General features: G+C 49.1%; 2 protein-coding genes across 2 annotated transcripts in view; both read left to right on the forward strand.

Annotated features, from left to right (window-relative positions):
- Positions 1-5,697, forward strand: part of Erbb3 (erb-b2 receptor tyrosine kinase 3) — a 20,526-nt gene extending 14,829 nt beyond the window's left edge. The window contains exons 16-27 of the mRNA XM_005371213.2: positions 710-845; positions 1,302-1,421; positions 1,892-1,990; positions 2,190-2,375; positions 2,522-2,677; positions 2,928-3,003; positions 3,189-3,335; positions 3,444-3,541; positions 3,616-3,804; positions 3,929-4,000; positions 4,195-4,495; positions 4,657-5,697. Coding sequence (XP_005371270.1) covers positions 710-845; positions 1,302-1,421; positions 1,892-1,990; positions 2,190-2,375; positions 2,522-2,677; positions 2,928-3,003; positions 3,189-3,335; positions 3,444-3,541; positions 3,616-3,804; positions 3,929-4,000; positions 4,195-4,495; positions 4,657-5,183 — 2,107 coding nt within the window. The 3' untranslated portion in view covers positions 5,184-5,697. The remainder of the gene's footprint in view (positions 1-709; positions 846-1,301; positions 1,422-1,891; positions 1,991-2,189; positions 2,376-2,521; positions 2,678-2,927; positions 3,004-3,188; positions 3,336-3,443; positions 3,542-3,615; positions 3,805-3,928; positions 4,001-4,194; positions 4,496-4,656) is intronic.
- Positions 5,698-8,814: 3,117 nt separating this feature from the next.
- Pa2g4 (proliferation-associated 2G4) lies at positions 8,815-16,145 on the forward strand. The gene is made up of 13 exons (XM_005371180.2): positions 8,815-9,048; positions 11,048-11,176; positions 11,377-11,482; positions 11,570-11,639; positions 11,821-11,913; positions 13,651-13,714; positions 13,893-13,971; positions 14,399-14,477; positions 14,559-14,692; positions 15,231-15,325; positions 15,414-15,541; positions 15,636-15,689; positions 15,809-16,145. The coding sequence occupies exons 1-13, from the start codon at positions 8,961-8,963 to the stop codon at positions 15,872-15,874; spliced, it is 1,185 nt and encodes a 394-aa protein (XP_005371237.1). The 5' UTR covers positions 8,815-8,960; the 3' UTR covers positions 15,875-16,145.

The raw sequence follows: 16,145 nt of genomic DNA on the forward strand, positions 1-16,145 counted from the left end.
ATCTGGAGTTATGGATGTTGTGAGCCATGTCGTAGGTTCTGGGAGCCAAACCTGGGTCCTCTGTAAAAGTTCTTAATTACGTGTATTGGTGTGGGTATGTGCATTGGGTACAGATGCACTCAAAAGAGGGCATCAGATCTCTTGGAGCTGGAGTTACAGGTGGTTGTGAGCCACCATATAGGGGATGGGAACCGAACCTAAGTCCTCTGCAAGATCAGTCAGTGCTTTTAACCATGGAGCCATCTTTTCAACCCCACCTCACCCTTTTAAATAATGTTATTCTTTGGAAATTTAGTACATTTATATAATGTACTTCTATCATACCAACCCACCATTATTTCCCTCCAGATTCCCTCGTTCCCTTAGCCTGACCTCTTCTTGGTTTCCTGTCCTCCTTTTCATTATTGCTATTAATAACCCCGAGTCCTCTTAGTGCCACCGTATGCATGTGGGCGTGGAAGCGTCCACTAGGGTTATTCTTTCCTCTTCTATAAATAGTCCGCCATCCCTGGGCTCAAGAATTGTGGCTTCCGGCATTCCCTTCCTAAAATTAACTCACGCGAGCTTAGAAGAGGGAAGTCTCATATTTAGAGCTCCTTCGGTGCTCATGGATATGAGTAGAGATGAATACTAATCACATCCAGACCATAGAGATGACCTCTGTGAAGCTGCTGTAAACCTAGGATGCTGGCCTTTCTTTATCCCATAGCAAAACTCATCTGGCCATGGCTGGGATGGTCGCACTGCCCGTGGCTCTTCTGATTCTGGGAGGCTCTTTTCTCTATTGGCGTGGACGCAGGATTCAGAATAAGAGGGCTATGAGGCGCTACCTGGAACGGGGTGAGGTGAGTATGTTTAACTTTGGGGGACACTTATAATCTGCTCCTAGGGTGAGTGGTTGGATGGTCCCTATTCCTCTTTCCCTGGAATTTAGTCCCTGTCTTTTAGAGGACAATGTAGAGCAATGGATATAGCTCAGACTGCTTGCTTAACATGTGCAAGGACCTTAGTTCAATCCCAGAAACACGCATGTACACATGTACATATATGTGCACACCAGTCCACACCGGAAGTGGGAACACATGTTCTCATCTTGCTTTTGCCATTTGCCATGACTCTGAAGAAACTGCTTTCCCTTGGACAGAAAACCTAGTGTGAACTGTTGTTCCTGAAGGGAGGTGTCCCTCTCTTCCCGCCCTCAGCTCCGGGCCCTGCTGCCCTTGGCAACTCCTATGGGCAGTAGGTAGGATGGGTTTGTGGGAGTAGGCTTTTCTGAACACCTTCTTCCATGTGCTCCTCAGAGCATCGAGCCTCTGGACCCCAGCGAGAAGGCAAACAAAGTCTTAGCCAGAATCTTCAAAGAGCCAGAGCTGAGGAAGCTTAAAGTGCTGGGTTCTGGTGTCTTTGGAACCGTACACAAGGTGAGTGGCTCACGGGAAGTCTGCAGAGCTGGGGAAGAGATGGAGGGAAGATGGGAGAAGGATTTTGGCAAAAGAGTGACATAAGGGGGCTGGAGAGATGGCTCAGTGGTTAAGAGCATTGCCTGCTCTTCCAAAGGTCCTGAGTTCAATTCCCAGCAACCATCTGTAACGAGGTCTGGTGCCCTCTTCTGGCCTGCAGGCATACATGCAGACAGAATACTGTATACATAATAAATAAATATAAAAAAATGAGTGACATAAAAGAATGATTTTTGGCCAGGCGGTGATGGTGCACGCCTTTAATCCCAGCAGAGGCAGGCGGATCTCTGAGTTCAAGGCCAGCCTGGTCTACAAGAGCTAGTTCCAGGACAAGCCTGTCTCAAAAAACCAAAAAAAGAAAAAGAAAAAAAAAAAAAGAAAGAAAACAAAAAGAATGATTTTTGACATCATGTCCACTCCAAACTTTCCAGGGGATTTGGATCCCTGAGGGTGAATCCATCAAGATTCCAGTCTGCATTAAAGTCATGGAGGACAAGAGTGGACGGCAAAGTTTCCAGTCTGTGACTGACGTAAGTGAAGGGAGGCAGTCTCTGCCGCGCCAGGGGAGAGGCAATGTTGGATCCAGGCGTGCTGGCATATGACTTTGCATGTTAGCTCTGTGTTAGGCATGCTGTTCTTGAGCGTTAGCAGGACCTCTGGACTCGGCGTGCTTTTGTGGAGCACACGTGAACCTGGTCCTTCCTGGCTGACACCTCCTTTGTTTCACAGCATATGCTGGCCATTGGTAGCCTAGACCACGCCCACATCGTGCGGCTCCTGGGGCTGTGCCCAGGATCATCGCTGCAGCTTGTCACTCAGTACTTGCCTCTGGGCTCCCTCCTTGACTACGTGAGACAGCACCGCGCAGCCCTGGGACCACAGCTGCTGCTCAACTGGGGAGTACAAATTGCCAAGGTGAGGGGCATCTGGAGGAGCCTACGATAGCCAGGGCAGGGGCAGGGAGACCCAGGGTTTGAAGTCTGGGGACCGTCTTCAGGGTTTGGGCAGCTCCTGCTGCTCAGTGCCTGGTACCCCCACCCTGAGACTGCCTCCTCCTCTAGGGTATGTATTACCTCGAGGAACACAGCATGGTGCACAGGGACCTGGCGCTCCGCAATGTGCTGCTCAAGTCACCTAGTCAGGTGCAGGTGGCCGACTTTGGTGTGGCTGACCTGCTGCCACCGGAAGACAAGCAGTTACTACACAGTGAGGCCAAGGTGAGGTGACCAGGGTGGGGTGTACACGGGATACAGAGTGGTCCGGGGCTCCTTCTGAGATGAGCAGGGGAGTCACGGTCAGTTCCAGGAGAGGGAGCTGAGAATGGCTAAAAACTTCAGTTCAGACAACAGGATGCTAGAGAACCTGGGTGTTTTGTTTGTTTGTTTGTTTGTTTGAGAGCTTGGGATTTTAAGACAGTAAGAAAATTTGTGAAAATTAACCAGTAGCACCTTTATCTTTCATCCTCAGACTCCTATTAAGTGGATGGCCCTCGAGTGTATCCACTTCGGAAAATACACACACCAGAGTGATGTCTGGAGTTACGGTGAGCATAGCTGGTGGCCCCTCCCATGTCAGTACCAGCCCAAGCCCCCAATCTTTTGTGTCTTCTCTTCTTAGGAACTACCAGCCTAACTTCCAACCCTGTCTTAAAGCAAAGTCGATCTTCCTTTACTACTTTTAAATGGCCTGTGTCTATTTTTCATGCCTACTCATTAACTTCTCTATCAGGTGTCACCGTCTGGGAGTTGATGACTTTTGGGGCAGAGCCCTATGCGGGGCTGAGACTGGCTGAGATACCAGACCTGCTGGAGAAGGGCGAGCGGCTGGCACAGCCCCAAATCTGCACCATTGACGTCTACATGGTCATGGTCAAGTGTGAGTTGTCTGCTGACCCTGCCTTCTCCGACTTCCCTCCTTTCTCCTCAGGCTCTCTTCTCTGCTGACCCCGCCCCCTGTTACATCACACTCCCCCTCCATCCCCAGGTTGGATGATTGATGAGAATATTCGCCCGACCTTTAAAGAGCTAGCCAATGAGTTCACCAGGATGGCCCGTGACCCACCGCGATATCTGGTGATAAAGGTGAGTGGGGGCCAGAGGACGTCAAGTTCATTCAGAGAACTAGAATCCACCCTAACGATTGTCTGCTCCTGTAGAGAGAGAGTGGGCCTGGAATACCTCCTGGGGCAGAGCCCTCTGCTCTCACAAACAAAGAGCTGGAGGAAGTAGAGCTGGAGCCTGAACTGGATCTCGACCTAGACCTGGAGGCAGAGGAGGACAGCCTGGCGACCACACTGGGTTCTGCCCTCAGCTTACCAGTGGGAACACTTACCCGGCCACGTGGGGTAGGAGACCTTCTAACTGCACGAGATCCCGCCCCATGAACCCCCATGAGCCATCCCCACTCATCAGCTTCAGTGCTAATAAGAGTTCTTCCTTCTAACCCTTTCCTTTCCCTTCTCACCCTAGAGCCAGAGTCTTTTAAGCCCCTCGTCTGGATACATGCCCATGAACCAGAATAATCTCGGGGAGGCTTGTCTGGTAAGATCTGTCGCTGGGAGCTGGGGTGGCGGAGTCTTATGGGCTTGGAAGTGTTGATAGAAATATGGAGGGAAATACCTCAAACCCTGAAGATTTCATCAGCGTCCTGCAACTGAGAAGGCCCTAAACGGCCGCACCTCCTTCTGAATCTGTTTGCCTCTCCTTGTATCGTTTCCTGTTATTTTCCTCCTCAGGATTCTGCAGTTTTTGGGGGTAGTGAACAGTGCCCTCGTCCCATCTCTCTGCACCCAATCCCACGGGGACGTCTGACGTCAGAGTCATCAGAGGGCCATGTGACAGGCTCTGAGGCTGAGCTCCAGGAGAAAGTATTGATGTGTAGAAGCCGAAGCCGAAGTCGGAGCCCTCGGCCACGTGGAGACAGTGCCTACCATTCCCAGCGACACAGCTTGCTGACTCCTGTCACCCCGCTGTCCCCACCAGGGTTAGAGGAAGAGGATGTCAATGGCTATGTCATGCCAGATACACACCTTAAAGGTGCCTGGTTCTTCCTCCAGCTTTTCCCTTAAATCTTCTAATCTCTTTCTCCAAACTCCCTGTAATTCTTTCATCTTCTCTGACATCTCCTAGTCACACCCCCATTCCTTCTGGTTATTTCTCTGAAGTACTATACACACTTATAATTTTCTCACCCACAGGTACATCCTCCTCCCGGGAAGGTACGCTTTCTTCAGTAGGTCTCAGTTCTGTGCTGGGTACCGAAGAGGAAGACGAAGATGAGGAGTATGAGTACATGAACCGGAAGAGAAGGAACAGTCCACCACGGCCCCCTAGGCCCGGTTCCCTTGAGGAGCTGGGTTACGAGTACATGGATGTGGGCTCAGAGCTCAGTGCCTCTCTGGGCAGTACACAGAGCTGCCCACTGCATCCTATGGCCATCGTGCCATCTGCTGGTACAACTCCAGATGAGGACTATGAGTATATGAACCGCAGGCGTGGTATAGGTGGTGCCGGGGGTGATTACGCCGCCATGGGGGCCTGCCCAGCAGCGGAACAAGGGTATGAAGAGATGCGAGCCTTCCAGGGGCCTGGACATCATGCCCCCCATGTTCGTTATGCCCGCCTCAAAACTCTGCGCAGTTTAGAAGCCACTGACTCTGCCTTTGACAACCCTGACTACTGGCACAGCAGGCTTTTCCCCAAGGCTAATGCCCAGAGAACTTAACCTCTGCTCCTTGAGACTCTCAGGGAGCATCTGATGGCAGCTAGTGCCTCTTGAGGGTACCCCTCCCTCACCCTCTCCCTCGGGTCCCACCCCCATTTCTCCAGCCATAGACAATGCCGTCCAGTCTTCGGAGACTTGTACACATATCCTTACGCAATTTTTGTGGTACGTAGCCAGCGGTGCACTTTCTCCTCTTCTCCAGCCCCAGGAGAAGAGAAGGTTTTCCTGTTTGCCCACTTTCCCAATCCCATTCCTCATCTTCCTCAGGGAGACTCCTGGAGATATGAAGGGTTACTCTCTAAGCCCCTTTCTCTCCGCTCTTACTTGGTATTGTTAGATGGCCTTGTTTCTCATCAGACTGTCCTAAGGAAGAGAAGAGGACATAGAGCTTCCATAGGAAGGAAGAGGAAAGGAAATTTTTGGCTCGTGAGACCACATCCCATGGAAAGATTGAGAAACTTAAAGCTTTTTTTTGGTTTTTCGAGACAGGGTTTCTCTGTGGCTTTGGAGCCTGTCCTGGAACTAGCCTGGTCTCGAACTCACAGAGATCCGCCTGCCTCTGCCTCCCGAGTGCTGGGATTAAAGGCGTGCACCACCACCGCCCGGCCAAGAGAAACTTAAAGCTTTATGGACTAAAGTTAGGGGTAGATAGCAGTGACTAGGAATAAGCGCTCACTGTGAGCCAGGCGCCATCAAGGTGAACTCAGCCACATCTCTACAATCTTGTGAGGTAGAGTTGATCCCATTTTACCAATACAGGAGTCCCCCGAGAGTTCCAAGATAGCCAGCAGGTTCCTCAGTCTGTGGATAGTACTGAATCCTGAAGTTTAGTTTGGTTTGGTTTTTGGTTTTTCGAGACAGTTTCTCTGTTCTCCTTGCTGTCCTGGAACTCAATCTGTGGACCAGGCTGGCCTCGAACTTGGCTCAGAGATCCACCTGCCTCTGCCTCCTGAGTGCTGAGGTTAAAGGCCTGCACCACCACTGCCCGGCCTATAGTTTTTTTTAAACAACGTTTTAGCTGTTGTACAAAACTGAATGCTATAGTTTAGCGCCTTTTCCATCTTACCTAAGACGTCATCATGCATTATGGCCGCAGTGTTTTTAGTTTGAGGTGCCACAGCTAAAGTAGTACTACTTTGTCTATTTTCATAATTTCATGGATTTATTATAGATAATACCACATGATTCTCCCCCCATATGAAGTCAAGAGCTTTCACCTTTTCTCAAACAAAAACCACTTCTCTTTGGCATGTCTGAATGCCAGCATCACTACTCTTGCATTCTGAACCCGTTTGTAGGTAAAATAAGGATATTTGAACACAAGTACTATGATATCACTGCCAGTCCGTCTGATAGCAGGTGGGTTATGAAGTGACTTATGGGCTATTAGCCAATGACTAAGGTTATTGGTATGGACACGCTAGGTAAAGATGACTCAGAATTGTGTGCAATCTAAACTTTAGGGACTATTTATTTCAGGAATTTGTCATCCGACATTTTCAGATTGTAGTTGATCATAGGCTACTAAAACTATGGACAGCAAAACCTCAGATAATGGGGGACTGAGCCTTGAAGAAATTAAGCAGCCGGTCCAGGATTCAAACTCTTCCCAATTCCAATACCTGTACTTTTAAAGGAGTACCTATGTCAAGGCCTTGTAAGGGGCACACACGTGCTTGGTGTGTGTGTGTGTGTGTGTGTGTGTGTGTGTGTGTGTGTGAGAGAGAGAGAGAGAGAGAGAGAGAGAGAGATATTTCACTCTGTAGACTGTACTGTAGACTGGCCTGGAAGTACATAGGCCAGGACGGCTTTGAACTCAGCTCTCAGCAATCCTGTCTCAGCCTTCCAAAGGCTGTGACTACACGTGTGAACCAGACTCCTTTTCTTGTTTATGCACTGAATCAAGCAAATGCCAACGGCTACATTTTCCTCCAGTACCCAGGCTTCTTATCTCAGGAAGAAGTGAAGACAACACAGAAGGGCAACTAACTGGACATTTTTTTGTGCAAGCCATATCTCACATATGTTGTAGATGATATACACTCCTTACAAGACAATTCACAAAGGTTCTGAGACTCATTTAACCAGTAATGAGAAACTTCTGGTGGGATAGAAAGAGGATCCATCTTCAGACCTCAGTCTTCCTGGATGGGAACTGGGGAAAAATGTCTTCCTGTACCATTAAAGTTTTTTTGTTTTGTTTTTATACGTGTCTGAATAAAAACTTGCCAAAGTTTTTTTTTTCTTTTTGGATTCTTGCCAACTAAAAAGTGCATGAGACCATTCTTATCTGCTTCTTTTTTTTTTATTTTTATTTTTTTATTTTCAAGACAGGGTTTCTCTGTAGCTTTTGGTTCCTGTCCTGGAACTAGCTCTAGTAGACCAGGCTGGCCTCAAACTCACAGAGATCCGCCTGCCTCTGCCTCGTGAGTGGTGGAGGGATTAAAGGCGTAAGCCACCACCATTGGGCTCTTATCTGCTTCTTAGCTTTCTCTCTTGACATTATTATTCTGTCTCATCTAAACTTTTATTTAAATGCTTTTAAGATTTTACTCTTAATTATGTGTATGTTGAGGGAGTGTGAGGTTTGGCAATGGGGAGAGTGCAGTGCCCCAGGAGCTCCAAAGTGCTCAGGTTACAGGTGGTTCGTGAACTTGGCTTGGGTGCTGGGAGGAGCTTCCCTTCCTGGGCAGGAATACCAGGTTATAACCAACCGCGGAGCCATTTCTCCAGACCGTTTCTAATCCCTTTTATCAACCGGTTTTACTGGGAATTGCTACAAAGTAGCAAGTGTAAACAAAAAAGTCAAAGCGCTTGCTTGGGAAAATGGAAAACGCCCAAAGCCATAAGTGTTTTTTGTTTTTGTGGATTTTCCTTCACAGATGGAATATAGAAAGCATTCTCTTGAGTGACCACATACCTCCTAAACATTTCTTTTAGAGGCCCCCATCAGAACCTATCGTCGGGACAAAAGTGCCATTTTACTCTAGTACAGTAGGAAGTCTGGTCTTGTTATGTTAGCAAGTCATGGTAAATGAATAATCTCTCAAATTGTCCAGTTAGTGCTCGCTCACCCTAAATCTTCCACCTTCGCTCTGCCCCTTCCCGTTCTGCCAGCAGAGTAGGAGGAAGAGGAGGACTGGACTGGCCAGGCCGGTCACGCTAGCCTACCCGGGATTCCAAGGCTACGCACACACTATAACCGCCCTAGGTGTACAAACAGTGACCCAGGTACCCTGGCTCCACCCGGCCCCACCCGGCTCCGCCCTGCCCAGCGGCATCTGAACCCTTTTCTCCGCGTAGCTCCGCCCCGCCCCGCCTACCCGCCCCTCTCTGTTACGAGTTCTGGCTCCCAGCTCCGGTGAACGAGGTTTTTCCCGGAGAGACCACGCTTTCCCTCAAGCTCCCCAACGGCTCCGCCTTCCCGCCGGAGCTAGACCCTTCCCAGCGTGCCCGGCGATTCCGGCGTGCGCAGACTTGGGAGGGCAAGGCCCCAGGGCTTGGCAAAGGAGCGCGGGGAGCAGGCTGGGAATTGTAGTTCCAGAGGCCACGAGGGCGGCTGGAGGCTGGGCGCCGGCGGGACTCATTCTCCCAGGGTGCCCTGCGCCTCAGACCGCGCGCTCTCAGCTTCTCGCTCTCTCCGCCCGCCCTCCCGCTCCCTTGCTTGCTCGCGCTTTCCTCGCGGATCGTAGGGACTCTGGCTACAGCTTGTGGCTGGGAAGGGAGACGGAGGCCGCAGCTCAGGGAAAGTGAAGCTGCAGTAGTGGTGGTAGGAAGATGTCGGGCGAAGACGAGCAGCAGGAGCAAACTATCGCCGAGGACCTGGTCGTGACCAAGTATAAGATGGGGGGCGACATCGCCAACCGTGAGTGCGGCCTCGGGGGTCTTGGAATCGAGGCTGAGAGGGAGAGGTTTGGGGCTGTCTCCGGAGGGGCTGGAGCGGCTGGGTCTTGCGGAGTGAGCCACCGAGGGGCGCGTGCCGACGGCCGGGGGCGACGTGGTGGGGAGATCTGGTGTCGCCTCGGGGACTGAGCAGCCATGCCTGGGCTGGAGAGTGGAGGTGCGGGCCGGCGACCGCGAGGAGCGCAGAGGGGCCCAGACCTGCTCCGACCCTAGGCGGTTGGTAAGGAGGCAAGGCGCGTCGTCTTCTGCCCATCACCCTTCGGTCTGTCCGGATCTGTTTCCTCTGACTGGCAGCAGTGAGGCCACCTCGAAAAGGAAGCTTCCAGCTGTTGGCGATAGAAGCGCCCCTCTGGCAGTCGCGGGTCTTGACCCGTGGGAGCCAGGCCGGCACGTGTTGCCAGGTCCCTGTGCGGACCGCTGGCTCCCCACTTCCTCTACTACCGTGCTTCACCACGTGCTTTGCAAAGTCTTTACTTCAGTTCTTCCTGGTGGGGGCCCCCTGCTCCCCTAGCCTAGCTCGAGGGACCGTTGGAGGGCTCGTCTGGAGCTTCTCACACAACTCTGAAAGATACCTGGTTTTCTGCTGCCCCCGTCTGTGAGATGGCCTTTAATATTTGTTCTTAGAGGCTTGACAGTGTTCGGAGGTCCTGCTCAGACCACGGCTAGGCGAGCCTGTCAATAATGCTGAAGCGGGGCGGAGAGGGGCTGATTTTAGGGCTATTATAAGCAATTCTTACTGGAGCCTTGCTTGCTCTGTCTCAACAGTTGTCTGCCACTTGGGCAGATAACTTTGTTTTCTTTTTCAGTTAGTGCTTAACGCGCCACCCACCCCACCCCACCCCCCCACCCCCCGGTTTCTGTGTAGCCTTGGCTGCCCTGGTACTCCTGTAGGCCAGGCTAGCCTCAGAGATCCCGGTATCTCTGCTTCCCATTCTGGGAGTGTGCCATCACTCCCAGCTCCTCTTTCCATTTTTAAAAGCCACTTAGGATTTTAAAATGGTCTTTACAAAATAGAAGGTATTTACGATGCCTTTGGTTTAAACCCGAGTTTTTTCTGGATTCCAAAGAATAACCAAAATAAGATGGAAGAAGTCAAACCTAGAATTCCCATGAATCATAAAGAGGACATAGACAAAATAATAGCCCTATTTGGGATGATAGTAGTGTTAGTAGTTTATTATTGGTTTAAATCGGACAATTTCTGTCCATACAACTTACAGCTTTAGACCGTTGTGACTTCCTATAATAGTATTGAAACTCATCTACTGAAAGTAAGCCTTGAGTCCCCTGAACCTTTGAGACCTTAGATTAATTCCCCTGGGTTTATATACGTGTATGGGGAAATGCATCTACATAAATTGTGATTGCTAACACCTAATTAGAGTGTCTAGAGGAGGGAAGAAGGCAGCATTTAACACTGCTTCAGCTTTGACTCAGCAGTTCTGGGCGTACCTTCCCCATGTCCCTGACGCCTATAAATTTCTTGGGCTCTGCCTGTGCATCTGGGGTATCTGGGCACAGTTCCCTAATGTCCATGATTCTGAATACCATAACATCTTTGGAAGGTGCGAGGCCTCCATCTGCCCTGGTGTCAGATAATTGAAAGAACTGTGAGCGCTAACCTTTATTTTAGGAAGGAAAGGTAGAAAGTAAGGTTGGGTGTGGTGGTGCGCTTTGCTTTTTTTTTTGTGCCAGCACTTGTTTTGGGGGAGACAAAGGCAGGCTCACCTTTGAGTTCCAGGCCAACCTGGTATACATAGTGAGTTCTAGAACAGCCAGGAGTATCTCAAAACAAACAAACAAAAAAGGTGGGCATTAAAGGAGGATAGATTGTACACAAAGTTTGTTTCCTTTCCTCTTTTCAACAACGGCACTAGGGAGTATTGGAAACATGAATTCCACTTTAGGTTTAATTAAATTATGAATGCATGCAGGACTGACCTGTGGGATTCTGTTCCCAGGGGTACTTCGGTCTTTGGTGGACGCTGCCAGCTCAGGTGTGTCAGTACTGAGCCTGTGTGAGAAAGGAGATGCCATGATCATGGAAGAGACAGGGAAAATCTTCAAGAAAGAGAAGGAAATGAAAAAAGGTAACTTCCCCCGCTTGACCCCATCCAGCCCCATCTCCCAGAGGAATTTGTATCCATCTCTGGAAGTCTGGAGTAGCAGTGGGTATAGTTTCTTCCCGACTGAGGAAACAAGTCCCTAGAATAAAAACCCCTTCAGTTTCCTAAAGGGCAACAGTGCTCCCAAGACAGCAAGGCAGTAAGGTTGATGGTTCTTTTTACAGGTATTGCCTTTCCTACCAGCATTTCGGTAAATAACTGTGTATGTCACTTCTCCCCTCTGAAGAGTGACCAGGACTATATACTCAAGGAAGGTGACTTGGTAAAAATGTAAGGTTAAGCCATTCTGGAGAATTTGTCTTTCCTACATGTCCACAGTGTTGGCTCCTAATGCAGTGCTCTGTCCCTGCCTTTCAGTGACCTTGGAGTCCATGTGGACGGCTTCATTGCTAACGTGGCTCACACTTTTGTGATTGGTGTAGCTCAGGTAGGTAGCATGCTTTTCAGCTTTGTTGTTTTGGGGAGGGGCGTGCTGCCATTTGGGTTTTCATCTCCACTCTAGTACCACGTGGAGGATCTAGAGAAACGAAAGGAAGGCCTTTCTGGCTCTCCTGTATGAAGCACACTAGTGGAGCTTTCCAGAATGGCCACGGTTCTGTTCTCCACAGGGGACCCAGGTCACAGGGCGGAAAGCAGACGTCATTAAGGCAGCTCATCTTTGTGCTGAAGCTGCCTTACGACTGGTCAAACCTGGAAACCAGGTAAGGTGCTTCCTGCACTTACATAGTTTGGCAGAAGCAAAGAGGAATCAGGCACCTACAAACAGCATTTATTTTAACTCTGAGTATCTACCCCAGTCCATGCAAGGGATGGGGGGGTCTAACTGTCCACTGCGGAGCCTATAAAGGCCATTTTTAGATTCTGTATGTGCACTTTGACCCCAAAATAATTTGAGGTGGGTAACTAACAATGGAACAAGTTTTTTAAAACTCTTTAAAAGGTAGAAAAAGTGGAGGCAAATTCATGTCTAAGAGATCAAATTCTTCTGTTTGAAAAAAAAAAAGTATCAGAAAACCTGGAGCAGGTAGTTCTTGTGAGCGAACAGTAGCATCTTAGATTCTCTGGACATTCTCTCTAAAGCACTCAGAAGTTTGTTTTCCGTTTCTGCACTCTCGTTGCTCATGCTGCACTCAGCTGGTGTGTCGTCCTCATGATTACTTGCATACTTTCTGTTTAAAATCCTGCCTTTGTCCCTTGTGGCACACTGACTTCTGAGTGTTCCCAAGCCCTTTGAGCAGTGCCTGGCTGCAGCAATTCTTAAAGCAGTTGTCACTTGCTTATCTGCACAGTTGCTAGTCAATAGCTGTGGAATCATGCGATCTGTGCACTTAGCTTTCTAAAAGCCATCTTCCCCCTCCCGGTGTCGCTGACTCCGTCTTCCTCCACCACAGCTGGCCAGTAGTAAGTAGTCTTGAGCTCAAATTCTGTCTCGTCTGTAAAATAGGAAAAGTGGGATTGACGTGGGGCTCTTGGGTCAGAGGGACTAAATGAGTGTTTTGGGTAAACATCAGTGTTAGGATCAGAAAGGACCCTCGCAACCAAACCTGCCGACCTGTTGATCCTAGGACCTACCTGATGGAAAGTGAGAACCGAATCCTAGATGTTACATTATTTAGTAATGTATGTTTTCTTTTGTTAGTTTATTTTTGGTTTTTTGAGACAAGGTTTCTCTGTATCTTTGGCTGTCCTAGAACTCACTTTGTTCTAGGCTGACCTTGAACTCAACAGAGACCCTCCTGCTTCCCGAGTGCTGGGATTGAAGGCTTACCTGTGCCGTGCCACCACTGCCCGGCTAGCACAGAAGTTTTTGAAAAATTAAAAATAAGCTTTATTGTTTCTCTTCTCCATTGGGTAGAATGCTAAGGATAAACCCTAGACTTGACACTGGAAAGCACGGTTGGCAAGGCTTCTCCGCTGAATACTGGTTTAGCTGAAGAGAAATCAGTTAGCCATTTTGAGCCTGTTTCCTCATCTTGATCTGCTCTGGTCTTTAAGAACTGTTGTCACCTTTATGAAAGCAATTGTTTTTGTTTTTGGAGACAGAGTTTATAGCTCTGGCTGACCTAGAACTCACCAAGCTGGCCTCCAACCATAGCGTTGCATGGCTGCATTTTTAAAATCTGTGTTTTGGGGCTAGAGAGATGGCTCAGAGGTTAAGAGCACTGCCTGCTCTTCCAGAGATTCTGAGTTCAAATCCCAGCAACCACATGGTGGCTCACAACCATCTGTAATGGGGTCTGGTGCCCTCTTCTGGCCTGCAGGCATACACACAGACAGACTATTGTATACATAATAAATAAATATTAAAAAAAATTAAAATCTGCGTTTTAGTTCATAGGATTAAGATTGTGAATGAGAATCTGGCATTTGGTGAGGGGGTGTTAGAATAAGATGGAAAGATCAGCTATATCACCTTTCCTTTGCTCTTGTACTTCTAGAACACGCAAGTGACAGAAGCCTGGAACAAAGTTGCTCACTCATTTAATTGCACGCCAATAGAAGGTGAGACCTCAGATAATGGGGTTAAAGGTCTAACAGTGAGAGGTGTGGTAGAATTGGAATCTAGCCTTGTCTTATGCAGATAGAACCTGTCTGTGCCCCATCAAACTGCTTACATGTGTGGATCTGGAAGCTGTTGGGGGCGGTATAGCTGGTACCATAGGCTTTATCCTGTCTACAGGTATGTTGTCACACCAGCTGAAGCAGCACGTGATCGATGGGGAGAAAACCATCATCCAGAACCCTACAGACCAGCAGAAGTAGGTGCCAGCCTCATTCTTTGCCTTTCAAGTGTCTGAACATGTGAGTGCAGACCCATGGAAGCCAGGGCATCAGCCCCTTGGAGCTGAGAACCGAACTCAGTCCCTTTAAGGAGCAATGCATGCTCTTTGCTTTTTCGAGACAGGGTTTCTCTGTAGCTTTGGAGCCTGTCCTGGAACTAGCTCTTGTAGACCAGGCTGGCCTTGAACTCACAAAGACCTGCCTGCCTCTGTCCCAAAGGCTGGGATTAAAGCCGTGCGCCACCGCCGCCTGGCTTGGAGCAATGCGTCCTCTTAATTACTGAGCCATCTTTCTTGTGGGGAGTTGTCACTGTGTAGTCCTGACTGGCCTAGAACTTGCACTGCTCCCCTCTGCCTGAGATCACAGGCTTGCATCCTTATGTCTGGCTTATGTTCCCTCTTTTAGGAAGGACCATGAAAAGGCTGAATTTGAGGTACATGAAGTTTATGCTGTGGATGTCCTCGTCAGCTCAGGAGAAGGCAAGGTAGGAATTCCATAACTAACAAAAGGAGTAACTTGAAGGTGTGTTCACCAGACCACATTTGACCTGATTTAACTCTTTTAGGCCAAAGATGCAGGACAGAGAACCACCATTTACAAACGTGACCCCTCTAAACAGTACGGCTTGAAGATGAAGACTTCACGTGCCTTTTTCAGCGAGGTGGAAAGGCGTTTTGATGCCATGCCATTTACTTTAAGGTACTGCATGTAGCAAGAACAGGGCTGGGAACCAGTCTGACTCAGTTTGTACCTCAGAAACATCCTCCCTTCCCTTGACCTCTCCCTCCTCTCTCTCCTGCCCAGACTTGTAGCTCCTGCCTGAATGCACGTCCTCTGTCCTGCCCATCTCCTGGTTGAATATAATACAGAAGAGCAACCCCAACATAATTTCTTTACAAGGATAGAAGTGATTCAGTGTTTGTGATGCCCACACTCTGAAGGCTGAGGCAGGAAGAAGAGAGTTCTAAGTTAGCCTGACCTACATTAAATAAGAACCTGTCGTAAAAAATAGGGCCAGCTGCTTGTACAGTTGCAGGTCAGGAGCTTGCTAGACTGCCAGCCTGAGTTCAACCTGAAACCCATGTAACAGTAGAGGGTGAACCAACTCAGAAAGTCCTGGTCTGCACACCCATGCCCTGCCTCCAGCCCCCATCATGTCTACAGTCACACTAATGAGAATAAGTGGTAATGACCTGGTCGGTTGTTAAGGAGACCTGAATGCTGTCTCTCTTCCCAGAGCATTTGAAGATGAGAAGAAGGCTCGGATGGGTGTGGTAGAATGTGCCAAGCATGAATTACTGCAGCCATTTAATGTTCTCTATGAGAAGGAGGGTGAGTCCTAAGGACTTCACTTATGTTATGTGCTTCCCTCCCTCAACTTCACAAAGCTAAGTGGGACTGGAACTTGCTGTTTCCCCAGGTGAATATGTTGCCCAGTTTAAATTTACAGTCCTACTCATGCCCAACGGTCCCATGCGGATAACCAGTGGTCCCTTCGAGCCTGACCTCTACAAGTCGGAGATGGAAGTCCAGGATGCAGAGCTAAAGGTCAGTGTGGGATGGAAAATGGTGACCATGGGGCACTTACCTGTGAAGTTGCTTAGCCCACATTTCTCAGAGTTGTCTTCTTCCTGTCTTCCAGGCTCTCCTCCAGAGTTCTGCAAGTCGAAAAACACAGAAAAAGAAGAAAAAGAAGGTGTGTGTGATCTTCTGGTGGGAAGTCTTCTGATAATGGTGGGGTGGAGCTCACCCTTCTCTGCTTGGAGTTGGTGCCAAAGGAGTTAGGGATTGATGTCTTTTTGTTTTGGAATGTAGGCCTCCAAGACTGCAGAGAATGCAACCAGTGGAGAGACATTAGAAGAGAATGAAGCTGGGGACTGAGGTGGGTCCCATATCCCCAGCTTGTCATTCCTGCCTCACCCCTTCCCACCGCACCCCAGGCTCTGAAGTGCAGTTCGTCTTCGCCACCCAAGACCGCCAGCAGAGCGGGGTCTTCTGCCCTCATCCCAGACCCCCGCCCATTCACCCACCCACTCTTTCCAACAAAAAACCAGCTCCAACTGACTCTGGTCTTGGGAGGCCAGGCTTCCCAGCCACTGAAGACTACTTTCAGTAGAAAAAGAAATTGATAATAAAATCAGGAGTCAAAATG

Source organism: Microtus ochrogaster, unplaced genomic scaffold (assembly GCF_000317375.1).
Source record: "Microtus ochrogaster isolate Prairie Vole_2 unplaced genomic scaffold, MicOch1.0 UNK99, whole genome shotgun sequence".
Lineage (NCBI taxonomy): Eukaryota > Metazoa > Chordata > Mammalia > Rodentia > Cricetidae > Microtus > Microtus ochrogaster.

Bases quoted from the DNA above. Each gene is read 5' to 3' on its own strand.
- Pa2g4 (XM_005371180.2), top strand. From the start codon at position 8,961: ATGTCGGGCGAAGACGAGCAGCAGGAGCAAACTATCGCCGAGGACCTG. The intron at 11,640-11,820 runs GTAGGTAGCATG...TGTTCTCCACAG, and splicing joins TTGTGATTGGTGTAGCTCAG to GGGACCCAGGTCACAGGGCG. The intron at 15,690-15,808 runs GTGTGTGTGATC...TTTGGAATGTAG, and splicing joins AGAAAAAGAAGAAAAAGAAG to GCCTCCAAGACTGCAGAGAA.